Source organism: Hermetia illucens, chromosome 2, assembly GCF_905115235.1.
Source record: "Hermetia illucens chromosome 2, iHerIll2.2.curated.20191125, whole genome shotgun sequence".
NCBI lineage: Eukaryota > Metazoa > Arthropoda > Insecta > Diptera > Stratiomyidae > Hermetia > Hermetia illucens.
In genome coordinates this window covers 27,035,826-27,063,077 of record NC_051850.1, presented here as the reverse complement: position 1 = coordinate 27,063,077, position 27,252 = coordinate 27,035,826, and the positions used below count along the sequence as shown (strand labels likewise).

At 44.8% G+C, this 27,252-nt stretch overlaps 1 protein-coding gene across 6 annotated transcripts; it reads left to right on the top strand.

The window, feature by feature from the left end:
• On the top strand, positions 1-25,634 carry LOC119648048 (WW domain-binding protein 2). 6 transcript variants are annotated; one of them, XR_005249006.1, is made up of 7 exons: positions 1-228; positions 5,546-5,720; positions 5,781-6,144; positions 6,278-6,703; positions 6,826-6,881; positions 6,948-7,031; positions 25,206-25,238. XR_005249006.1 is itself a non-coding variant. In XM_038049508.1 (6 exons), exons 1-6 carry the CDS (start codon positions 173-175, stop codon positions 25,393-25,395), a joined length of 1,155 nt encoding a protein of 384 aa, XP_037905436.1. In that variant the 5' UTR covers positions 2-172; the 3' UTR covers positions 25,396-25,634. The 6 variants fall into 6 exon arrangements, 3 of the variants coding, with proteins under 3 accessions (XP_037905436.1, XP_037905438.1, XP_037905437.1); XR_005249008.1 differs by lacking the exons at positions 6,278-6,703; positions 6,826-6,881 and adding an exon at positions 25,348-25,399 and having other exon boundaries at positions 2-228; positions 25,206-25,291; XR_005249007.1 differs by lacking the exons at positions 6,826-6,881; positions 6,948-7,031; positions 25,206-25,238 and adding exons at positions 24,673-24,834; positions 24,939-25,193 and having other exon boundaries at positions 2-228.
• Positions 25,635-27,252: the final 1,618 nt, after the last annotated feature.

Sequence of the window (27,252 nt, the reverse complement as noted above, 5' to 3'; positions counted from 1 at the left end):
TTCACAACATACACCGTCAGATTGACATTCCAATTGAAATTTTCGCGAACAATTCACTCAATTGCGTCCTGGTGAATTCTGTTGCAAGTCGCGGGGAATATCTACCATTTTTGGCCGAGACCGCAGCACACGAACCATCTTTGTGAACCGGTAAAGTGGAAGCAGAAGCGAAATGTCCTTGAACACGGCTCACGCCAATAATGGCGTATTAATTCACGCTGGAGAATAGTAAGTTGTGAAATTTCCATGTAAATATCAATAGATCGACTTTGGTTGATTTGTTCGCTATGACATCATATTTTGGGTGTTATCCCCGACTTTGTTTATCGGAGTTTGGTGGAAATTCGGGGTTTTCGCTGCAGCTGGCGGTGTCAGCAGGGCTGGAAAGTAAACAGAGGAGACGAACAGTCTCGAACTCGTAAATCGTCATCTGGAGTAATTCATGCGAAAATTGCTTTCTTTTGGAGAGACGGCACTTTCGCTGCGTGAATTTGTTGTTTAATTAAAGAATTAGCGACAGTGTATGTGTGCGGTGCGTGGGAAATAATTTACTTCGTTGTTGGGAAATGAGAAATGGCTGGGCTCTGCGGAATGTTTTGTGCTGTTGCCAATTAACACTTGTTTTCCTGCAAGTAATCAACCTTACGAGAAGGTTCTGAGGCGAGCACATATCTAACTTGTCAATGATATAACTTCGTTCTAGTGTAAAGCTTTGTTGCTCTGCTTAGTAAGCGTTTTTTCGTTGTAAGTTGCATTGGGCCACGTAACGCTTGAAAGATTGCCAAGAAGGAAATTGATTCAATGGTATCGTTCGAATCAGTTTCCTGGAGCCTTGAAATATAGACAATAAGCCAACTGCGACCTTCAGACTAGCCGTTGTCAGTTTTTAATCCAATCAATGGGCTGTGCCTTGGGTCCCTTGCGGATGAAGATGATACACAAAGTTTTCAGATGTTGTGTTCAAGAATGGTCTAAAAATCGGAGGAAAAACATATTTGTATCTGGTTCCACTTGCCCTCGAAAACATCCATTTGTGGATAAGACTACTGTCTTCCCTGCAAACTCTGCGGAGGCCGGTGGAATTTATGATGAGAGAGAGCTTTCCTAGGAGCACGCTGGGTTAACTTCTTGGCCGATACCCGCAGTCGTAATATCATCAGTTGCGGACTCGAACGGTGAACAGGACGAGAACCACCATCCGACTTACCGCATACTATCGATTGCTTATAGATCTGCGACGGGCTGAGCGAACTCCTGTCTTCCGACTCGGGGAGATAGAGGGCCCTGTCTGGGCTATTATGATGCAGGTCGGGCAAGTCCCTCCAAGGCTGCGATGAGCGTATGAACTGGCTCGGACCAGAACGGAGAGAACTGAGGTCTCTCTGCGTTAAATGTGTTAAGTCGCTGCGATTGACAATCGGGTGCGAGTGCAATTCACGCATATGCTCATAAAGTTGGGCGAAAAAGCCAGACTGGCTGGCATCATTGTCGTTCTCTGCAGGGATCATGCGCGTTTGGCGAGAGTGTCGCACACACTTGGAGCTCGGGACGGTGTCCAATCTTCAGGGCAGAATTGGAGAGGTGCGAACGGCACGATCCGCATTTTGCAAATTAACATGCACCGGAGTGCAACCGCTCACCAGTTGCTAGCACAGTTCGCTGCGGAAGTAAATGCTGATCTAGTGTGGATTAGCGAGCAATACCGAAACAAGGACCTGTCCTTATGGCATCTCGACTAATCGGGCACCGCTGCCATCTGGGTTCGGGACGACGTTCGACTTGGTGGCCGGAGGAACGGGTTTGTCTGGATCCGGTGTTTAGGGATAATGTTTTTTTATGTTTACCTGACGCCGGCTTGATGCTCTGGAGGACTCCATTTCGAGCACGGAGGGACGAATCTTGGTAGGCGGTGATTTTAATGCCAGGGCTCTTCAATGGGGCATGCCTCAATCAGTCTTGAGAGGGAAACGGATTCTGGAAATGGCGGCGAGAACCGGGCTCGTAGTTATAAACACTGAATCCAGGCCAACGTTTCGGCGTCCAGGCTGTGAAGGAAGCATTCCTGACATCAGTTTTGCCTTGGAATCTCTGGCATCATCGGTGGACGGGTGGCGAGTCCTAGAAGACTTCTCGGCAATTGATCATCAGTACATCGCGTTCGAAGTGGTTGACGCTACTTGCAGGTGAGCACCAACGCAACGCTTCCCCTGCCTGTGGAATGTCTCGAGGGTGAACATCGGGAAGTTCGACGAAGCTCTTGGAACAGGCAGGGCCGCGCTGGAGGACGCTCCGGGGGGTGGTAGTATCGCAGCTGACACCGTCGTGAATTCAGTGATGAACCTGATAACGACGGCGTGTGAGACTGCCATGCCCTGGAGGGGCCCCAGCCACGACTAGCCTTCTATGTACTGGTGGACGGCAGAAATTGCTGACCTACGGAGGGAGTGTCATAAGCTCCGCCGGTTGGCACAACGTTTGTACGCCAACGAGGAGGCATGTGCCATAAAGGCACAATATAGATCAGCAAAAAGAAGACTCCGCAGTGCTATAAATAAAAGCAAAGCTCACGGCTGGCAGAACCTTGTCAACGAGGTGAATGAACACCCGTGGGGACTTGGCTATAAACTTGTCACTCGGAAAATCGGAGCTCTGCGGAATCCCTGCATACTAAGTACCGACCAGATGGACCGCTTTGTGCGGGCATTGTTCCCCAGACATCCTGTACGGGTTGATGTCAATAGCGCGGAAAACGTCGAGGATTGCCCCCTTTTCACAATAAGAGAGCTCGAAGAAGCGGTTCTCATTAAGAAAACCATCCCGGCGGAAGTTTACAAACTGGTGTTCCGTCAACGGCCAGAATTGCTGTTTGAAGTGTTCAACGGTTGTTTGAAGGAGGGCATTTTTCTTTGTCACTGGAAAGTGGCCAGACTCGCGTTGATCAGTAAGGGTAAAGGAAGCCCGGAAGAGAGGTGATTACCCCTGAAGAACGTTAATGCACCCTTGCCGATTGGCAACTTTCTTGGCAAAATGAGCCAAGGGGCAGATGGACTGTGCGGCTCGTCGACAAATTAGACCCGTGGTTGAACAGAACGCGCGGTGAGATTGATTAATTTCTTACCCAACTTCTAAGTGGGCATGGAGGTTTTCAGGCTTACCTGCACAGGAAGGCGGATTGGGAAGGCGCGATCTCCTGATTGTGTGTTCTGGAATGGAGTGGTCGACGACGCTGAACACACTTTTTTCTCTTGTGAGAGGTGTTCGTCAGCAGCTTTATGCAGACACGGGGGAGCTCTCTCCAGACAACATTGTCAGAGAGATGCTGAAGAGCGCTGGCAACTGGAATCGAATTGCGCATTATGTTGGGGGTCTTCTTATTGCGAAGAAGATTGAACTCGACCGGCCGGGAGAGCGGAAGGGCTAGCCCGAAGTAATGTGTCAAACGGTTCCAAGCTAGTTCTCTGATGACAGGGAAGTTTTTAGTTGCTATTGCGGGGGTCCAACACTCTGTGCGTAAACGCATTCACCTACGTTTTCGTTGTTTTTTAAGGTTTTGTGTAAAATAAAACCTTATTAACATCGGTTTACCGTCTGTCTGTTTTTTTTTGCTTTGGAAGGTGGAAATGTTCCTCCCATGCAGTTATGTGAGACTTCTACCCACTAAAATCACTTTTTTTTCGTTCCACTCTCCCCACGGAACTCCTATAAAGTATTGCGCCGGGGGCTGGATTAGTTTTTAACTGCGGCTCATTATGGTTCTCTTCCTTTCTTGTTTTCCTCGTAGTTCTTCCTGCCTAAGCTGTGACGAATAGCTTTCAGTTCCTTTACAACCTGGTTCCAAGCATCCATTGGTTGGGTCCAAATGGTTTGCCGTTTCTTCATCGCTTTCTGTGTACCTCCCGTTCTGTAAACGTAAATAACCCAGTTTCTGGCTACGTTCTTTAACAAAAATCCGTTTCAGCTTTGGGGTTGCCTCAAGAGAGTTAGTCTCTTTGCATTGCCGCCATGCCTCTACTTTTGGCATATTGGATAGCTTTGGTGAATGTTCCACTGGGAACGTCTTCTGCTTCATAGTCGAAATATGCAGAGCACCATAGTATCTCTTTTTCTCCCTGTTGACTTTTTATGTTTAGTTCTGGCCGATCTGGTGTCGCCATCACATAGATCGTTAACCAAATTAGCCTGGAAGTTTTTTGAGCCTACCATGCAGGAGCGGGGTCGATTGCCTCCATTGGCATACAAGAGGTCAGCTTGTTGAAAGTTTAGGCCCCTGATTACCCCATCAACAACCCACGGTTCTTGTATGGGGTATATAAATGTCTTGCAGTTATTGATCCGACGACTGATAAGTGCAGTCGCCGCTTTACAAAGCTGCAAATTTACTGCTGCACGTCCCCTTCAATGATTTTAGGAGCCGACACTTGTCACGTGAGGCCCCTAGCCCGTAGTAGAGCCGGCAGCCCGATTTTTTTCGCACTTTCTTAACATCGGGTTCGAGAACGCTGATAGTGAGAAAAATCCCCGGCCTATTGGCTCTCTCTCCTGTTTTGTTGTCTAGCAGCATCCAGGTGGAAGTGTTGAGGTTAATCTGCACGCTTAGCGACTCTTTTCAAGGTTAGTCGCGCACCCTCTTAAACATCGTTGAGGGAGGGAGCAGTACTGCCTGAGCCACTCGTTCGTGTCTTCGTCGGCAAAGTTTAGCCGTAACATTTTACGGTATACACCTACCGACTCAAAGCAAAGCTTAATGGCTTGCGAGGATGCAGTACTTATAGCTAGGAGGAGTTTCCTCCTAAGTTGTTCGTACTGCTCAGTATCGTAACTGGATGGATTAGAGTCGTCATACAAGACCCATCCATCGGTTTCGATAGCCTCGGCCTGCAAATGATGGTCTAGCCTAGTCTAGACTCAGGTTGTCCATCGATGAGCTTAGGGTTGCCCCTTCACCCGGGGTTGGATCGTCACGATCGAGGTTTAATTGTGTTTGTTTAACAGTTTTATGTTGTTGTTTTTTTGTTTTTTTCATAATTGGGTGTCGTGGCCTCAGTTTTATCGGGGAAAGTAGGTCGATCGTTATTTGAAATTGGGGTCGCCTGGTACCCAGAGGTTACCGTTTACGGCCACATCCTAACCCCTGTCACCATTCAGCCCTCGGCACGGTAGTCACATCTTGGCTTGGGGTTTTGATTACCGGTTTGCTTCAGGTGTCACCTCCCGTTTCCTGGAGGATTTTCTTTACTGAGCTCACTCACCACGACAAGGTAGGTAATCGTCGAGGGAGCAATATTTTTGCACCCGACTGTCGAGGAACACACAAAAAACAAACATATGCTATCCAACAACGGCTTAGTAGAATCCGGCAATCGAATTTTAGAATGGTTCAACTACATTCGTCTCATACCCACTTACGGATATACATATTACCAGCTATTTTCAGCATACGTTAAAAACCGTCTTTAACAAAGTTGTATTTCAGCAGAAATTCGTCTCAAATTTTAAATCATCCTTTAAAGGAATCGGAAGGTTATAAACGAATGTATATTTACAGCATTCTATTGTTCAGCGATAATGTCAGCATGGAATTTTCTGGTCAAGACAGTCCTGTCTTCAAGGGATCCAAAACCGGAAAGATATACCTAACGACACATCGCATGATCTTCAATGCGAAACATCAAAGTGATCCTCTCCAATCATTCAGCTTTCCGTTTATCTCCCTCAGCGATGTAAGCATTTGATAACGAAAATCATTTAGAAACAGGCCACTCATGGCTCACATTCCATAGGTGGACATAGAGCAACCAACATTCGGATCAAATTACATCAAAGGCAAAGTTCGTGCTCAGCCTAATGGCAATTGGATCGGCGAAGCGAAATTCAAGTTGTACTTCAAATCCGGTGGTGCGATTGATTTTGGACAGGCAATGCTGCGGGCAGCTCGTATGGCTCAACGTAACTTCAACAATGATGCTCCACCACCGTACACACCACCGACGGGTGGTTGGTATCAGGCGCCTCCGCCAGCTTATGCACCGAATCCTCAAGGCTACTATGGATGGGTACCACCGACACAGGCATTCCCGAATGGACCACCACCAAATACAGTCTTTATGACTGATAATCCTCCACCATATCCAGGAATAGTTCCGCGTAAGTATTGACATAACTTTGCACAGATATCAACGAATTGGCGTCATGCCCTCGGCAAGATTTTATTTTGATTAGCTTTTATTAGGAAATAATTTGTTATCTCTGAGTTCAAATATTACATTTGGTCATATAGCTCCTCAAGCTCAAGGGTATCCGAACGTTCCAAATACACAAGCCGGCTCTACGACATATAACGGCTGGGACCCGATTCCGGATAGGCGACAGCCAGCAATGGGTCCGGGCTCAAATTTCCCTGCACCTGAACCACTAGGAGCAGGGGGATATCCACCTCAGGCGGGTGGTTATCCACCTCAGGCGGGAGGTTATGCACCTCAAGCAGGTGGTTATCCACCTCAAGCAGGTGGTTATCCACCTCAAGCAGGTGGTTATCCACCACAGGCGGGCGGAGGTTATCCGCCACAATCATCGGGAGGTTATCCACCACAACAACCGGGAGGTTACCCACCACAGCAACCGGGAGGTTACCCACCACAGCAACCGGGAGGTTATGCACCACAGCAACCTGGAGGATATCCACCGCAGGGACCTTCGCGTCCAAGTAAGTTTTACTTTTTCCTCTCATACGAGTAGTTTTTGGTTTTTATAAGACTTGCCCATTACATTTGCAATATCCCGACTATGTTTTTATATTTTCTTTTCTTCTTTGGTTGTGTGTTTTAGAACAAGGGTGGCTGTTTGAGTAGCATAGCTTGCCGAGAGCATTCCAAATTGAGATAGTATGCACGCAAATATTTTGATTAGAATTCGATTTAGCCAACAAATTTTTGTACCTATCATTTCAGACGCCTATTACTATACCGTCCGACCTTTCTATGTCTTTCCTTTACCAGTGTTTTGCATTTAAAAATCTTTATAAATTTATTTTGGTAAGCAGAAAGCGTATTTAGATCACGTAAGAGTAACTATTGCTAATATGACGTATGGAGAGATAATTAAAGCTAACGTAACCGCCTGTACTGAGCAGTAAAATAACAGCATGAAACAGAATAGGCTTCGAGGGTCGTTTTACTTCAACTTTGATTATGTCATTCATATCATTGCATATAATTTTGGAATAATTCTAATTTGAGGTGGCGAAATCTTCCCTTAAAGTTCTTTACGTAAAATGTATAAACAAAGCTGCCGGAGTGGATGTAAAGTCAAAAGTACAAAATTGAAATGTAATTTGGTGGTTGATTCAGATATCTCCCTCAAGTTTCAAGATCGGCGGATCCTGCGCCTACCATTTTATTTAGTAGATAGAACGGGTATAATTCAGACAGCTTAAGGAGCTGAATCACGTTGGGTATCAAGGTGTGATCCATTTTTTCTCGTACAGTATGTTACATAAGAGCGTGGTCACTGTTAAATAATAACAACAATTGATTTTTCGAAAATTCGCAAATTTATTGATAATTTGGTCGTCAATACTCAATGCAAATACGTCAGTAGCAAGTCCAATCTCCTGCATTGTCAATTATGGCCTGGCACCGTCGAGGCATACTTTCCACTAGTTTTTCTGCATATTCTACCGGAAAAGATCTCCAAATTTTCCGAATTTGTCGAGAAAGTTGATATAAATTACATGGCTTGCGTCTGCGAAGCTGCATTTTCATCAGAGCCCACACATTTTCTATGGGATTTGCATCCGGTGACTGAGATGGCCAATCTAAAGTGACAACTCCGTTCTGCGCCTTCCACTCGCTACACGCTCGACTCCGATGTTTCGGATCGTTGTCCTCTTGAAGGATCCAGCTTTCATTTTTCTTGATATATCATACCATTGCTTAGCAGATGGTAACAAAGCCTTTTCATATATTTTATTCATTTTTTCGGCATTTAAATTCTGGGTAAATAAAAATAAAGTACCGAAACCTTTGTTTGAGAAGCACCCCCAAACATGGACTTTGACGGGGTGTTTAACAGTCCGTTGAAGCATCCTACTGGTGGAGGTTGTCCAGGCGTGTTTGATGCTCGGAGATGCCCAGAAGGAGGATTCATTAGAACAAATTACGTTGCTCCAATCGCGGTCCAAGTTTTCCTTCGCCCATTCCACTCGTTTTTCAACGTGTTTTGCACTCAACATTGGTTTTTCCAAAGTACTGCGATATTTCAGTTTATTGGCAAGCAAGTGCCTGCGAATCGTTCCGTAAGATATGTCAACACATTTTGCTTTCAATTTCACAGCAGCTCCACGTAAAGTCAAAGTTGGATCCTTCGAGAACAATGCGAGAATCTTTTTTTCGTCTGTTTTTGAGACTTTGCTTGCACTTCCGCGATCAGGAAAATCATCAACGTTACCGACCTTTTTATAGCGATTTATCCACTTGCTAACGAACTGTTTCGACTTTCCCATATATTTCGTAGCAGCAGTTTGCGTTAATTTGGGTCCTTTCTCATGCAAACATAGAAAAATTGCCTCAAAGCGAGAGGCGTAAACAGCACTCATTTCGGAAAACCACTCAATTGAAGACTAAATTTGACAGAGAGCTGACTTTTTACAAAAAGCATGAAGGACTGAGGTGCCCTCTATGTCATAGAAGAAGAAACAGGACGCTCTGATTTTTTATCTACGTGTAACAGTGACCATGCTCTTATGTAACAGACTGTATTTAATCACCTTTGAATTGGTTGACTACCTTTGTAGTTGTACAAATTCATTTCAAATCTTTCATTTGCTGGTTTTGTTGAATATTTTGTAATTTAATCTTTTCCAAAAAACGGAGAGAGCTTTTTCTCTTGAGTTTAGAGTTGTTTCTACTTTCGATTTGCTTAAATTTTTTCAAAGTCTAGACTGAATACCAACACTGAAAATTGAGTAATGAACTCAGACGGGCATGCTTTCTGTCTAACATTTCTAAGATTCATTTCAACACAAGCAATCAAGGGAGGACAGGATGCCTGCATCTACTGCATATGCCTGAGAATACCTAAGCCTTTCGGGCATGTTTCCCCACCGATGAGACGGTATTTTTCTGGCGAACCAGATGGAAGATTTCTCGAAGAGTACACCTTTACGAGAACTTTCGCCGGGGGTGCAACTCTAGCAAGTTGACATATTTAACACAACAGCCACCCCGAGTCCAACGCCTCCGTTGAGCGCATGCCTGGACTATTTCTCAACCGCGAGGTAAGCGTCCGCTATAGACTCCTCTTAAGTCGGCGCAATCATCCGTTCAATTCCCTTAAGAATGTTGTTGGATTCAGAACGCACTCCAAACCTCACCCACTTATGCCGTCCAATGGTAAATCGTCGAACCGTCTTACAGTTGAAAGACCGGAGGTCGTTGTGGCATGTTTGAATACCGCGCGTGAATCGGTGGTTACACAGTTGCAGTATCCAAGTCTTGTTAAACCCTCAAAGCCCACCTTCTACGTCCAATAGATGGAACAATGTATAATATGCGTGTATTGCGTACACAACAGATGACTCTTCGAGCCCTCTTTAATTTAAATTGCGCTTATGGTCCACCATGTTTCTATCATGGCTTGTTTTATGTTTATAGAATTGCACGAATAGTCTTCTTATCTGACACGTCGGCAGTTCCAACAGCCTTGTGCCGGCCTGCTGTTAGCGATGTGTGATGCCACAAAGCATTCGCCTATTGCATCTACGACCAGCAAATCTATGTGAGTGCAGCGTTTTCCAGTGCCACCGCTTGGAGGTTCCCCTCTGGCCATTTTGCAGTTGACTAAGCAGACAAGGTTGCTGCTGCCCCCTCCGCCTCCTCGCCACTTTTGTGTATTAATCAAGGGAAGACCGTAGCAACTCAGTACTTATCTCCCCAATTTACCTTATCTGTGAATGTGATTGACTGGATATTTCTGCTACATCTTCAACACGAATAGTAATATTTGTACAATGTGTATGAAAGAATTCCCTGTTGCATCACTTTCGAATCTACATATTAAATTTATTGGAGATTGTATTCCCTCGTAGTTATGGGAAGTGCGCTTCTGGTGTTGAAGTTCAAAGGAAATAGGAAAAATGTGATTCCATTTCTTCGTTTTCTCTTCAGTCAAATCTGCAAGAGACCTGCATTCCTGCCAAAATAATCAGTGTCTGGAAATACATTGATGTCATGTAGGACATGACCGAGCAGTTTACATACAATCAAACTTGGTACAATTTAGGCAAATACGGTACTCATTGAAATTGTTCAGTGTAATCACCCTCAGTTTCCGCGACCCGCTGAAAGCTGGACCGAAAATACTTGAATTCCTCCTTGCCCATTGTCAAATTTATTTGAAATATGTGTGGAGCCTGCTGTATCTGCTTCAAATAATGCAATTTCCTATCACCTGTGCCAGACTCAGATTGTTGTCTCGATACCCCAACACTGTCGATGATTTCCTGGGGCAAGTCAGCTGGGTTTGGCGCCCACGAAGACACCGGCAATTGCCTTTTCCTTTTCTGATGACCCGTTTCCTTAGATGACGGGATGATCTCTGGATCATTTGCAAGCTCGATTGGCAAGGGACAAAAATTCACAACGCCAACCTGCTTCTCCTGGCAATCATGATAACGGACGATGACGGTTCGAACTCTCCAGTCATCCCCTGAATGGATCTCAGGATTCGTGCCAACGTGCCACTTTGTCGGTGAAGTTTCGCGTTCTCGTATAAAAACCAGCTGTCCAGTCCTTATATCAGAGCCTCGTCAGTCCACTTTGTTCTCGTTTCTAAATGATGGAGATCGGTTTCAATTGCTACCTTTGCTCGTGCAAACTCCGTTGAGTCCCTATCAACCTCAGGAAATGCTATAATGGTCGTTGCATCCGAAAATGACCTGGCGTCCAGGCTTGGAAATCATCAGGATTGTTCGAGACTGGAACCAGAGGTTAGAGATCAGGCAAGCCTCAATCCAGGATAGCATATTTGAAAAATTTTCGAAGATGCTGCTTAGTCGACTTCACTACGATCTCCCAGAAAACATGGAAGTGTGGCGTAGCCATCGGAATAAATTTTTTAAGTAATACCGTCCTTCGCGGATATAGCTGCGATCTTCTTTGATGCCACTTCTGGTTACTTGCTCCCACGAAATTAGTATCGTCATCGCTGTAGATCTCGGAGCAAAGGCCTTTGATGATTTTGATGATTTTGAAATCTGCCACACTTCCAGCTGGAGTTTAAGGATGCACCCGTACCCCTGCCTGTCGTAAAAGGCGACTAAAAGGGGCAAGAATTTGTGGGCTAGAAACCTACAAATTTAAAGTATTTCTTTCTACTGGAACGTCAAGCACGCCTTGGACAGGAACTGAGCTCACGGCTGTGACCTTTGGCTGTCAAAAGCGGTTTATGACAACGGTATCCAGGGCTCGCAAATGCTCGCTTTCTGCAACTTCATCGAGTAGTCCAGCGATATTAAAGTTGGACCTTCCCGCCCTAAGCGAAAAGTGAGGTGGCGTGACTTTGGTGAGCACTCTTCTTTCACATGCGACTTTTAGATTTTCGATATAGAGGAAAAGGATGCTTTCTATGCAGTTTGGAAGAGTTTCCCTAAAAATGACATTGTGATTATGGTGGTTGATGTGAATGCCAAGGTGAACTCTGATGCAACCAGTTGGGCTTTGATAATACCTTCCTCGCCCATGTGACGGGGAGATCTTGGTGACCAAAATAACAACGTCAAAAAGTTTCTAGATTTGTGCAACTTTCCCCACCTCATTGTCGGCGACATAATGTCCAAACACAGAGCCTGCCACAAGGTTAGCCAGGTTTCACATGACCCGCAACGAATATCTAATAAGATCCAGATCATACGATCAGCAGTAGATTTAGGGAGTTGTTTTTTGAATGTGCACAACAAAAAGGGTGCTGACATCTCCCTCGAAAGGTATAATCATCTGATGGCTGCTTACCTTCTCTTGCCTATCACTGCTTCGTCAACGCTTGAAAGGGAATATATCTTCTGCGCACCTTCGAGAATTACCAGCTGAACAGAATGAGTTCGCAGAAATAAAAAAAAACATAGTTCTTCCTTTAAGACAGTGAATTCTTTAGATGTACATTTCGGTAGCTGTAAAATCGGACTTACTCTTCATTGTGGTGTTCACTATGTGAGAGATGCGAGTAGATTCCCGTTTCTACCGTGTGACTACTCTACTTGACTACTCACTTCGGTAGAAAATAATTAATTAGGTCAGTTGAGGCGGCTGCTGTATTTTTAATTCCAGATAAGTGCCTGGAATTAATTAGCATCGTCGCAGTACTCCCCTGCCAGTGCCAGCTTCGAGTTTGTGGTGTTGTTATTGTTGAGCTATTGGATTCGGTTGGGGATGTTTTCCCCGGGAGCGGGTACTGTCGCGAGGGTTTCTTAGTGTTGATTCGAAACCGGGTGTCGTTAGCAATCGTGTAAGAAGGTTTTAGTCGAACGATGTTACTAATAAACACGCCGGTTATTTCCACGGAAGCATTGTCTAGCAAACTCAAGGTATCGACACTGTTTGTGGATTCATTTTATGCTGCCTGCTTTTGGGTTTGCTTGGCTGGTTTGCAACGTCTCTTTTTATATGGTCTTTCTTTTTTTGGAGCGCGGATATATGCATATATCGGCGGCAGTTTCTACGGCCAACCGTACTTTCATATTTTGGGGCGTATTTTCTCAGCCATAAACAGGTAGCACGAAAAGGATGAAATGGGGATGTTCGCATTCTCCGTCTAAGTCTAATTACATGATTTTGTGGGATTGGTGCCTCTGGAATTGAATATCCAGTGGTACCAACATGTACCGTGGAGACGAAGGTTTTTGGCTGCGCACTTATGTTCGTGTCTGAATGAATTTAATCGAACGTATCTTATCTCGCAGCCCTGCGAGTTAGCTTCACAATTGTTGAACTAGCGGCGTTAAGTATTTTTCTGCTGCTGAAGCAGCAGCGAATCTTAGTATATTTGACGTTGCTTGGTATCAAAGGAAGTACGGCATAGATCTTGTCAGCTAATTCTCGGCTGCAGTTTGAATTTGTTAGCTCTCTAGTGTCGTCATAGTTGGTGGAAGAGCAGCGTAAGCGTTTTAAATATAAATTTCGCATCAGCGGCTCTGGAACTTCGATACCACCGAGACGCTGCAGGTAGCGGAGGAACTGCGAGGGTTTCTCGTCACCCAAGGAAATGTTTTTCATGAGCTATTTCGTTTTCTCCTCCTGACTCGTACACAACCGCTTCATTAATTGTTCACGTAAACGGTTGTGTGTCATCGTCTCCGTAATTATGTAACGGACTTCCGTGGCATATCGCAGAAGCACTGCTATGACTTGCAAATATTACTTTTGTGGATATGTTATTATATCTCACAAATCTGACCTCCAATATGTTGGTTTTTATGGTTACCTTGAACCCACCAACTTTCCTTTTGGACTCGAGGTCACTACTTACCATGTGAGGTGGCTGAATCGGCGGAAATTTAATAAAAGCCCTTTGTAATAAACGTAATTTGTTTATTTGCAAGTATTTGCAACGTCGGACCACCTTTTCATTGTGGTGTTCCTAATGTAAGAGATTTGAGTAGACTCCTTTCTCTAGCGTTTGACTGTTCTAGTTTATCCTATAGCAATTATTAGGGAGAAAATCATTTCGGTCGAAACGAAAGGTAATTAGGCCAGTGGGGTTCCAGACTTTCTATTCTAGCTAAGTGTCTGAAAGTTATTAGCACCGCCACATTTCAAATTCAATACGGGTTGTTATCACGATCCGGTAGTCGTCAGCATTAAGAAAGCTATCTTGTTGCGGCAATGACACAAACTCTAAACAACCCGCACGAAAAAATATTAGGGTCACCATAAAAAAGCGCATTTATCTCTTGTGCGGGTGAAGTTTGGCGGCCATATCCTGAAAGGACGTCACAAGACCTGGCTGTGGAAAAGTGGAGGCAAGACGATGAATGTAAGGGGCTAAGAGTTTTGTTGATGACTGTGCGTGGGGTGAGCGCGACCCGCGCTGTTACTGTAACGAAGTACGAGTGCAGTGTGGTTTACAGCGTGATAAAAGGAACTCCACCATTGCGTTGGTGAAAAAAGCAGAATACGCTACCGTATACTGCATCACAGAAGAGCTTGCGCATCCACAATGATGAGGAGCTAAGGAGATGGAAGAAGCACTTTATCACGATTCTGAATCGTATGACATCCGGCGGATGATAGGCAAATCATTGTGACGGTAAGGATACCGACTGCTCCTCAAAACAGAAGCAAAATCATCTTTGCACAATCAACGCTGGACTTGAGGGCCTCCATACGAAACTTTTCCGTGCGATCCTTGCAGTCTCTACAGAGTGCTGGAAATCTGATATTCTTCTCATTGAGTGAAAGAATGGGATGATCGTTTGGAAGAAAGGCGACTGTCTTGAGTGCGACAATTAAGGGGTGTTTGAGTGTTTCCTATTGTCGCGAAAATATTAATTAAAACCTGGAAGGTGCACTTCGAACGCTTAATCGACAGGGAACAGGTTGGCTTTCGCTTCGGATCTTCCTATATCGACATTAACGTTAACGGTAATGCCCCTCTATGTTGTCTTGGTTGGAGGACGTGGAAGGGTTCAGTGGATGATATTCTATGACTTCTACTTGTTATGGACTTGGTCGAGTGGCTCTGAATTTGCAGAAGGCAAGTAGGGCCGTACTTTAGATAAATACCAGTAAGATCAAGTTGCTTACAAGCTATTTCACTCATCCTACTTGCATCATTGGCAGAAAAACACTTGTACCAAGCAGTTCGTATATCTTTCAAATTGGATGCGGACATAGGGCTTCCTCAATCCTCAAACAAAATAATTGTGCTTCGGTCCAGTTTGGGTTCAAATATAAGGTGGTTTTCACTTGGATATAATTCGTATTTGTGTTGACAATTATATATATATTTTTTTTTTGTGCGTACACGGAGGTGGAAAATCTTAGAAAGACGCGTCCGCCGCAGCTCCGCCGTCCGAACGGCGGAACTACAGCGGGCGCGTGGGATTCACACCCACTAAGAACCACCCCCGGTCTCTCCAGCCCCAGCCCCAGCCCCGCGGGACCACCATTGAGATATTACTTCGCGGGGTAGGTTTGCTCTTAGGCACTCATCCTTCTCCTATTTGCAGCTTTCCTCCTTCTTTGTCCTTTCAGCAACTCCTCCTGCATTTGGATGATTGCGGAGCCAACCTCAAGCCATTTGTCCTCAGACTCCAGCGTCTCAGTAACCAAGCTCTTCGGGGTCCCGCTCCTGCCCAGCACCTGGTTTAAGCTCCTTCTCTCCATCGCAAATCGTGGGCAGCGAAACATCACATGCTCTGGATCGTCCGGTATACCATCGCATCTGGGACAATTCGGAGAATCATCCAACCCAAAGCGGTTCAGATACTGCCTGTAGCAACCACCGTGCCCCGTGAGGAACTGGGTAATGTGGTAGTTGGTCTCCCCATGTTTTTGCTCAAGCCACACCCTAATGTTGGGAATGAGCCTGTGCGTCCACAGACCTTTCGTAGACTCGTCCCATCTGCGTTGCCAGAGATCAAGCGACTCTGACTTTGTTGCATTTCTACGCTGTGCATGCCCCTCCATATGTCTTGCATTGTACAGGACACTCATTTCTTTGGCCAGAATGTCAACCGGGATCATGCCTGCCACCACCAATACTGCCTCATCTGATGTGGTTCTAAAAGCACTGCAAACCCTCAGAGCCATCCGCCGGTAAACCGAGTTCACCTGCTTCCGCCTCTGAGAGTTTGCAAGCGCCTCTGCCCACACAGGCGACGAGTAGAGCAGGATGGAGCGCACCACTCCGGCTAGCACCAACCTCCGGCAATGTTTCGGTCCACCAATATTTGGCAACATTTTTGCAAGTGCCGTGGTGGCACTGGCTGCCTTTTGGCATATATGCTCTAGGTGTTCCCTAAAACTCAATTTGGTGTCAATTATTACCCCCAGGTATTTGATACCCGGCTTTGATACGACCGTATGTCCACCGACCTCCACTTTTACAGTGTTATTTTTCCTACGTTTCGTTATTAAGACCGCTTCCGTTTTCGCGTCCGCCAAGGTCAGCCCGGCCTTTTCTAGCCAGGACTTTACCGCTCTCACTGTTTCCGTCGCGTGAACCTCCACATCTTCTGGGTGTTTTGCTGCAACAACCACAGCTAGGTCATCAGCAAAGCCGACAATCGTAGTCCCCTTTGGGACGGGAAGAGCAAGCACCCCATTATACATGATATTCCACAACAGGGGACCAAGTACCGATCCCTGTGGTACCCCGGCTGTGACAAGTACTCTTTAGGGCCCTCATCCGTCCCGTACCAGAGAGTCCTCTCTGAGAGGTAGTTTTCCACCAAATTCGCTAAGTACCCGGGGACACTTATGTCAGTCAACGCCCGTTTAATTCTATTCCAGTTGGCCGAGTTGAATGCGTTTTTAACACCAACGCCACCACGACGCAGCAGCCGCCAGAAATCAGTGCACATTTTGCCAGGTTTACCACGATGCCAATTGCGTCCACCGTAGAGTGGGCGCGTCGGAAACCAAACTGGCGTTCCGACAAACCATTGCTGGCTTCGACGATGGGCAGGAGTCTGTTGTAGATGACACTCTCCATCATCTTCCCCATTGTACCCAACAGGCAGATAGGACGATAAGACACTGGGTTTCCAGGTGGCTTGCCAGGCTTCGGAAGCAACACCAACTTTTGCTTTTTCCACTGGGCAGAGAATATTCCTTCTTTTAGGCACGCCTCGAAGGTGTTGGCGAAAAGTTCGGGCCTAGTCTTCACTGCCAGTTTCAAAGCTCGGTTGGGGATGCCATCCAAACCTGGGGCCTTGTTGTCACCGAACCTACCACATATTTCCCGCAGCTCCTCCACAGTTACAGGCGGTATTATGCCGTCATTTAGCTGGACAAAAATTTGCCTTCCCCTATTTTCGTGGTGAGGGAACAGAGTGGTAACAATCTGTTTCAGGAGGCGCGGACAGGTCACCTGGGGTGATTTCCGCAGCCTTTTCATCACCACTCTGTAAGCCTCGCCCCAAGGGTTCATGTCGGCATGGTCGCACAGCTGTTTGAAGCAGTTCTTTTTGCTCCTCCGAATGGCTTCCTTTAGGCGGCCACGCAATTACTTTTGTGCCTCCTCTCGACCGTCGCCACTGGGTTTTCCCCTGAGCCTCTGGCAAAGCCTCCTTGCCCTAAAACATGCGGCTCGCAAACTTGCGATTTCGTTGTTCCACCAGTAGTTGGGTTGCCTACTGGGGAGCAATCGCCTTCTGGGCATAGTAGCATCGCATGCTTCCGTCACCCACCGAGTGATCTGGGTGGCTTTTTCTCCAGCCGTACCATTCAGTTATATGTCGAATTTGAGCACCGCGGAAAACGTGTCCCCCTCGAAAGCTTTCACTGTCCAGCCAAGCATACCACCCGGCATTCTGCAAAAACTCTTTTTCGAGCTCGAGCCGCCCTTGATCTCTATGCAGATTGCCTGGTGGTCGCTGTGAGTATAGTCCTCACTAACATGCCAAGCGATTCTACTGGCTAAAGTGGCACTCACGTATGTCAGGTCCACTATAGACCCCTTCCCCGGAAAGTGTACGAAGACCCAACATTCGCCAGTACCACGTCCAGCTCCGCGAATGCTTCGAGGAGAACACGTCCCCTCACATTAGTTATCCGGCTGCCCCATTCAAGAGCCCACGCATTGAAATCGCCTCCTATTATGATCGGCCAACGTCCTCTTGCCTCCAAAACAAGAGCAGCAAGCATCCGCTCATACTCGACGAGTGTAGCGCTGGGTGGAGCATAGCAGCTGTAGATGTGGATGCTCTTCACCTTCGCTCTGATGAAGCTTTCCTCCGGGTGCTGCATTATTTCCTGACAATCATATATAAAGGAGTGATTACCGCCTATAATCACTTTCGGTCATGCTCTCAGGGCAGAGTCTGATGAGTTACCTCTGTCATGGACGAAACGTCAATCAACATTTTGAAAATTTGGGAATTTAGCTCGAAAAGAGGGGCCCGTAGACCACAAAAATGTAATAAAATTTCTTCTCAGTTGGTCCGATCCAACATCAACTGAATGCGAACTTAATACCCCTATTAAACCCCCCTCTTTATCAAATACTTCTGTTTTTCCCTTGAAGGCAGGCTGTTCATCGTGTTCATGGCCCACGAGCTCCTTATTTTTGCGCTTAAACAAAAGCGCGACAATGCGTCCTTTCGCCAACTTCGGCACTTGTCAGTCAGTTTACTTCTGATATCCAACAGGTATCTGGAAAAGACAATGTTGTTGCAGGCGCTTTGGCTCGGATCTCGGAAGTCACAGTCCCGTCGCGATCGATTATACGGCAATCGCCGAAGGACAAGAAGACGACACAGAGTCTGAAGGCAAACTCCAAATACAAGTTCAAGGAGTTTCCTATTTTCGGCTTAAACTTCTAGTTACTCTGCGAGAACTCAGATAAGGGGTACAGGTTATTCATTCCAGCCGATGTTCGCAGGGAAGTATTTAACGCATAACACAATCTTGCGCACCCGAGAGTGTATTCCACGCTTTGATGTACCAGCCGGAATTATCAGGGACCAGGAAATGCAGTTTGTGTCTACTCTTTTCTCTGGCTTCAAACAGCACAGGACTACTGCATTCCATCCACAGTCCAATGGGATGCTAGAACGTTTACACTGGACGCTAAAAGTCGCCTCAATGGCTTGCGACGATCCGTCGTGGCCCTTGTCTTTCGTCCTCCTCGGCCTTCGAACAGTTCACCGAGAGGAGTTCACGGCCACCTCGTGGAGATGATGCACGGAGAGAATCTGCGCCTCCCCGCCGACCCTGAGGTGGACATCAGGGCAGAGCTAGGCGACTCCGGCATGCTACGTCTGCTCAGAGATTGCGGCTGACTCCACCTTTTCGATACACGACAACGAAGGTCGACACCCCCAGGAAACTCGAGACGTGCTCACGGTCCTCGATGCAAACACCATAATAGCACTCCTTTAAAGTTCTGGGGTGAGGTGAGCACTCCTTCAAGCTCGATGTTCGAGGCGGGACCAAGTGGGTCTTCTTGTCGAAATTGAAACCGTTCGAGGAGACAGCGGACGTATTAAAAAACACCCGCGAAGCGTCAGGTTCGCTCAGTAACCCCATTGGCGGGATCACGTGGTCGGGTTGCTCCGCTGGACCTGCGCGGTTTCAGCTGGGGGCGGAGTGATGCGAAATTCGCCTCTGCCGACGCATTGAACGGCCGCGGACACAGCTGACATCCTGACAGAAGGCAGGGTGGAAACATGTCAAGGAACTGGAAAAAGTCTCTCTCGACTAGACCGCCGGGGTAGCATTTTTAATTTGGTGTTTAAAAGTAGCGTGTAAGGATCTGAAAGACAAACTGAAGTTTTGTGAAGTGTTAACCAGACATAGACGATATTGTTGAAGTTTGATCTATTTTTAATAAAGAAAATATTCCCAAAGTGGTTATTCCGCCGTTTCGGAAATGTGTAGGTTTCCATATGGTTTCCTATGTCCTATTATACAATGGCAATGGCCTACTATGCAATGGCAAACGGTGTCTTGCCATGTTACATGTTTGGCAACCGCGGACTTTATTAGTGGGTTGCCATTATTTGCGGATTCGGCCTCTTTTGTATGTTTCAACACTCGGGTGTGGACGTGCCATTTTGTCTGCCCTATATAAATCATGCCACAGCCTGGGAAGGAAATCTTGTATATGCCTCCTTTTTCGGTATACTCTTTTATCCTTAACCGATTGTATCCGAGTTCTCAGCAGTTTGGCTCCTGGAGGAATGTCGAAAGTAATTGTCTTGAGGTCTGGCGTAGTTTCTTTTGGATCCGATTTACAATTATGTTTCTGTTGTATCCGTTTTTCTTAGCTGTTTAAAGGATGTAGTTCGTTTCCTTTTTTCTTCCCGTTGAGCGGTGTTGTGACCACCCTGTGGATGATAAAGTCATATGCCGCTATCTTGTGGTGGAAATCGTGGTTTGAGGTTTATGTAATTGTTCGTTGTGTTTAAATCGGTTTCCTGTAAATGTCGAATTCAAAGTGCTTTCGTTCTCGGAATATTCGTAAATCTAAGAAAGGTATCTCCTCTTTCTTTTCGATCTCTTTGGTGAATTCGATGTTTTTGTGCACCAGGTTGAGTTTCTCGCAAATCATTCCTGATTGCTAGTACCTCGTCCACATATCTGATCCAGAATCTCGTGAGTGTGCCAGCCTCCTCGAGATCATTCTCCAAATTCATCATAAATACCTCGCATAGCAGCGGTAAGAAGGGGTAACCCATTGCTGCCCGGAGGTTTTTTTATAGAACTTATTTCTAAATGTAAAGTAGGACTCACTCATGCATGTGAAAGTTAGTTTTCTATACAGTTTGGCCTTCTTCATTCATTCGGTTGAGAGTTTTCGTGTGTCGTGATCCATTCTTCGAACAAGTATAGGGCTAAAAATACGGACTAACGGTTTTGTTAAGAGCAGCGGCAACTCATCAGACGCTGCCTCGTCTCTGCCCTGGGAGCAGCGTGGCCATAAGTGGCAACAGGTGGAAAACGGTCGTTTATATATTCGCAAAAAAGGTGCGAATTATATCCAAGTGAAACCGCCAATAGTTTGAGCCTAAGCTAGGTTAAAGCTAAATTATTGTTTAGGATAGTGAGTGATCCTAAGTCCACATCCACTTGATGTTGGACCGGATGAAATGGAGAGCAACTTTCTCTCACGTTTTTTGGTCCATGGATCCCTCGTTTGGGGGATGGCACCCAAGCATTTAAAAATAGGGACTAACTGTTTCGTCCAGGGCAAAGGCAACTCATCAGACGCTGCCTCACCTCTGCCCTGGGAGCAGCGTGATCATAAGTGGCAAGAGGTGGGATTCTTGCCTTCATGCCTCAAATGAGGGATCCGTGGACCAAAAAAAGTGAGAGTAAGTTGCTCTCCATTTGGTCCGGTCCAACATCAGGTGGATGTGGACTTAGGATCCCTCATTATCCTAAACAATAAGTATAGGGCTTCCTTCATCGACACCCTTGGGAAAAGCGCTTTTACGTGGGAGAATATCAGTATTTTGTCATTTTGCTTCCCCCGACTTGTCTGTTTTCCTATTCTTAGACCTAGCCTTTTGAACTTCTTCCAGGAGCCACTTCGCAATCTTTTAGGTTGGTAAAATTGTTGCTGCTATTATCTTTCTGAGCTCGTTGCCTTCTTTATGCATTTTGGTAAGGCATCTGATTTTAGGTAGAGATGGGTTTGCATTCTGCCAGAGACGTGTCACTTTTTTAATGGAGTCTAGCAGGGGTCCTTCCTTTTTTCGTACTAAGTCGTTGTGTGGTTCTTTGTCCATGATGACTACTGCGTTTCCCTTGTTTGCTAGTAATTAAACAAGTCGGGAAACCGGAAGCTTGACGCTTCAGGTATAAAAGGTTTTGTGTTTCCCTATGTGAGGAGCATAACGTAGTTCTCCATTGGTTACTGCCATTGCCAGAACTCAGCGATTTAAAAATCTCAAGTCAACGCTATCAGCCAATGGAGAACTGCGTAATGAAATTGTTTCACGCATTAATGCAACCTGGATGAAGTAGCATTCCCCAACTGGTGTTCTTTGTGATCGACGTATCAGCGCACGTCCGAAATCTAAAATTTACTGCAATGTCGTCCGTCTGCCACTCTCTATAGTTCTGAGTGTTGGCCGACTATAAAGGACAATGAACGGCGTCTTGCGGTAATGGGGACGAAGATGTTGCATTGCACTGGTGGCGTGACACGTTTCGATTACGTCTGAAATGAGAATATCCGCCATCGATATGGGTTTGCATCGATCGTGGAAAAACTGCAAGAGAGGCGTTTTCGATGGTGTGGTCACGTAATTCATGCTAACGAGAATTCAACAACCAGTATTGATCAGAACATCGAAAGCAATGGTAAGCAACCAAAAAGCCGGTCAAAACAATGGTGGCTTGATGCGCTGGATGGGGATTTAAAGGTCTCGAGATTACATCCTGATCAGGCATTTGATAAAATAAAATGACGAAACCGATCATCACGAGCCGACCCCGCTTGTGAACTGAAGGCTGAAGAAAAAGAAGAAGATGTGAGGAGCAACGAGTGCACGACAGCTCCGTGTAATATAGCTAAAAATTCCATTCCCCTCTATTTTCTAGAAAGCGATTTAAATAAATCATTTGATGCAAAGTCCTGTGTTGATAATGGTCAACCTCATACGCTTCACGCTCTCAGTTTAATATTATTAGCGAATGAAAACAATTTAACCAACATCAAATATAAAAAAGGGCTAGGGAGAATTAGATTCTTCTTGAATGGAATTTTAATATTTCACTCGAATTTCAATTATTCTCGTTAATTATGACGTCAGCATCTTATTTGTATGGCTTAGGATGCTGTTAATTAGCACGAAATTGATGAGTTTGAACTGCTATAACTTTCCCACTAATAGTTGGATTTTTATGAAACCTGGCATGTGTATGCACGAGGCTGTCCTCTATGTCGGTGCAAAATTTAGTACACTTAGCATGAACTTAAGGGGAGTTTTTTAGTCTATTTCTAAAAGTTGGTAATATACTATTAGTAAATTTTTTGAGCAGATACCGGAATGGGACGTCTCTCGAAGATTAGATTTCACATAAGTGTTTTACACAAAACCTTAAAAAGGGCTGCAGATAAATAGATTCTTCATAAATGTGACTTCAATATTCCACGCGAATGTCAATTATTCCGGGTAATTATGACGTCAGCATCTGATTTGCATGGCTTTGGAAGCAGTAAACTCGCGCGAAATTGCTAAGTTTGAACTACTATAACTTTGGCGTTAATTGCCTGATTTCTATGGAATTTAGCGCATATACGCGAAATATTGTCCTCTATGCTGGTACATAATCCGGAAGTCCTAGGCTGAATTTAAGGGGGGTTTTCAGTAAATTTCTAAAAAGTAGTAATATACTATTAGTAAGTTTATTTGATTAGATATCGGAATGGGACATATTTTGAGGCCTAGATTTCATCTAGGCGCACTACCCTGATTTTTTTTCGGATTTTTAGGTTGGGTAGTTTCCGAAAATGAGTCCTGTCTCACTTCAAGTGCGTACATTTTGACTCCTTACTCACGCACTTTGCAATTTATGCCAGAAGTAATGTCAGTTTCGGAAAGTACAAATCAAGACCTTTCATTTGATACCCTACACACCTATATCCGGTGAAAAAAATTTTTGAATCCCCCCTTTGCATATATGGGGAGCCTCCTTTAAACTCCACCTAAATTTATGCCACTCGCTGTATGCGTGGGATTTCATAGTTCCCATCTGTCCACCAAATTTCGTTCGGATCGGTTTAGCCGTTTTGGAGAAAAATGCGTGTGACAGACAGACAGACAGACATTGAATCGATTTTAATAAGGTTTTGTTTTACACAAAACCTTAAAAACGGGTTTCTCTTCCAACTAGTTAATGATTTTGGAATGGTTGGTCGACACTTTTTCCTTGTGGCGTTTAATGGGGGCTAGTAGCCGCCGAATTTCTTCTCGAATGCCGGCTTTTTCGTCTTATGGTGCATATTTAATTGCCACTTCGATGTCAATTGCGATGTTTTTTTGGGAAAAGTGGGGTTTCTTATGGCGAAATTCAAGCCTTTGAGTAGTGAAAGCTTTTCTTGGGTAAAGTGTTCGTTGGATTTGTTGATCACATAGTTGGGTATGAATTTTCCTTCGGTTTCTTCTGGCTCTTTTGTGTCGTGGTGATCGCCTTTAGTTTCTTTCCAAGTATGCTCCTCTTTCTGGTTTTTTGGCATGAGAGTTCCGTTATCCGAGTCTGCACGGGGACTCATCTGAAATGGTAAATTGGTCAAGAATCCTTACCAGGGGTATACTGGTACCATGGGAACCGGGATAGCCCCTGGACTCTCATACTTCAGATGAACTCTCGTTTTATGTGAGTACAGCTCGGTTTTTTGCGGTTGGTCCCCTAGTGGGAGTTTCATGGGAGTTGTGGTTGTGCTCAAGCGAGTAGAGACCTTCGGGGCTCGTCGTCGTGTTGCGTTTCAACACGGGTACTGTACTCCTTAGTTCAGTAGAGATTTAGGTAGGTCTTGCATCCACCAGTATGAATGCTAAGCCATGCACCTGGTATAGACTGGTACCGTTGTCGCTTGTCTTAGCGGGGCTTTGATTGTGGTCACAAAATCAATCCGTGTGTGAATTAAGTCTTGCAGACAGGTGCTAACGTAAAACCCTCAAGGACTTAACTGCCTCATTTTACGGAGAACATTCGCTATTTATCGTTTTCAATTTCACAGAAATCAATATAAATTCGAAAACTTATTTGTTATTTATTTTTTTAAAACTTGTTTTTGGAAGACATTCACTTTGAACGTGGTAAAGATTTCATTTTCCGAGGAATATGCTTAATTTCTTCCACATATGACACACACTCCGCATTCTTTTGAGTTGTTCAGTGACATAAGAAACATGTTTAATTAAATGATTTGAGCAGAAATGAAATCCCATGCCACATTAACACTAAACTTTTCTGTTCCCATCTCTTTAACAATGCGCTCTAGACATGTTCTAAAGGAAATTGAAATTGTTAATACGTAACTGAATCGCATCATCCCTTCTAACGACTATAAACTTGCAGACAATTGGATTTACAGGCCACCCAACAAGCCCTGGTGGAGAAAATTTTAGCGAATTAATGAACTCTTTGGAACCCAAGAAGCGAAGTATATTCCCGCAAAACGAATTCATTTTAAGATTTATAAATTCAAACTCAAATAAATTAAATGTCAACACTCATAAATGTCTGATCACTTTGTACCAATTGTAGTCGCTCAACACTAGTAGGACCTTTGCAAATAAATGGAGTCCAATTTGTCTAACTGGAAGGTACTGTACACAGTTGAGGGAGCTTGAATATAGTTTTTGTTTCACTTTGGTTCCCTTTAGTTTGGTTGTTCACTCTCTTGCGCTAAATACTAACACACACCTATTTGTAACTTTCCGGAGGATGTGGTGCATAATTTCGTAGCATGTAACTCTTAGAGCAGTTGCATTACCTTGCAAAGCACATTCAAGAAAAAAACCATTTTTGCAGTGACCAAGGAGGAGGAAGCGGCTCAAAGTGCATATTACGACCCCAACCAACCACAAACTGCTTTCGTGCCGCCACCAGCATATTATGTAAGCCTCATTTCCGAGACTCTTCGTAGAGCTTAACTAATCGCATTCATTTCCAGGAACCACCCCCAAGCTATAATTCCATTGCTAATAAGAAGGATCAGTGAATTGGGACGACGGGATACCTAGGAGACCTACGCCTATATGTACGGAATAACATTTATTATTAAAACATTGCATTAAATACCTTGCAAAATAATGGAAGCTGCCGCAGCTTCTCGACTCTCAATAACGGAATAATGTAGACATATTTGCAAGCACTTATAAAATTCCCCATTGGATATATTATACCCTGTTGTATTTTAGTTTTGTTATTGTTATTGTAATAAATGATCTTATGTAAATATCCACTTTCTATGATTGACTATCTTCACTAAAAAAGCCTGAATACCTTATAGCGACCTTATTTGAGTTGAGTTGAGCACGGCTATCAGCATTCGAGAATACCTGCCTTACTGTGAAACAAAAAAGGAGAATAGGGTCTGGCTAGTATCGGAGACATTTTGCTCGTGGACAACTGTTGCAAAGACTCACAGATGATTGTGTGTTTCTACCATGTACACGTAGCTATCAATAGCGCAGCCCCGTCGCTTTCTTGCTGAGGCGGCCAGATTTAGAAAATCTAAGAATTTTCGCGCTACGGAGGACGGGGGTCGTCAAAATTGACAAAAATGCAAAATCGTCGAATTTCGGTGAATCCAAGAATTTTCACGCAACGCTGCGGGGAGGCGAGATATTGGAGAAATATGTATCCAGACGACCTGGCCGAAATTGAGGAAAATTGAAAATTTCCACGACCCCCGGGTCGTCAAAATTGCCAAAAATGCAAAATCGTCGGATTTCGGTGGGTGATGCCTCGTTCGAACGGGGAGGCGGCCTAGATTCAGGAAATCCAAGAATTTTCACGCTACGGTGCCGGGGAGGCGAGATATCGCGGAAAATGTGTGCCCAGACGACCTGGCCGAAATCGGGGAAAATTGAAAATTTCCACGACCCCCGGGTCGTGAAAATTGTGAAAAATGCAAAATCGTCGGATTTCGGTGGGTGATGCCTCGTTCGAACGGGGAGGCGGCCTAGATTCAGGAAATCCAAGAATTTTCACGCTACGGTGCCGGGGAGGCGAGATATCGCGGAAAATGTGTGCCCAGACGACCTGGCCGAAATAGAGGAAAATTGAAAATTTCCACGCTGAAATTTTCCTGGCACCTAGACCCCATAACCTATGTACCATTTTGAAGCTCAGACCCTCTGCTAATAGTAGTGATCACAAATTAAGCTCCTTTTTGCGAAATTCTCAATATTAACGGAGATATAAGCGTTTAAAGTTTTTCCCCTGATTCCTCGAAAAATCTGAAATTTTCCTGGCACCTAGACCCCACAACCTATATACCATTTTGAAGTTCAGACCCTCTACCAATAGTAGTGATCACAAATTAAGCTCCTTTTTGCGAAATTCTCAATATTAACGGAGATATAAGCGTTTAAAGTTTTTCCCTTGATTCCTCGAAAAATCTGAAATTTTCCTGCCACCTAGACCCCACAACCTATATACCATTTTGAAGTTCAGACCCTCTGCTAATAGTAGTGATCACAAATTAAGCTCCTTTTTGCGAAATTCTCAATATTAACGGAGATATAAGCGTTTAAAGTTTTTCCCCTGATTCCTCGAAAAATCTGAAATTTTCCTGGCACCTAGACCCCACAACCTATATACCATTTTGAAGTTCAGACCCTCTACCAATAGTAGTGATCACAAATTAAGCTCCTTTTTGCGAAATTCTCAATATTAACGGAGATATAAGCGTTTAAAGTTTTTCCCCTGATTCCTCGAAAAATCTGAAATTTTCCTGGCACCTAGACCCCACAACCTATATACCATTTTGAAGTTCAGACCCTCTACCAATAGTAGTGATCACAAATTAAGCTCCTTTTTGCGAAATTCTCAATATTAACGGAGATATAAG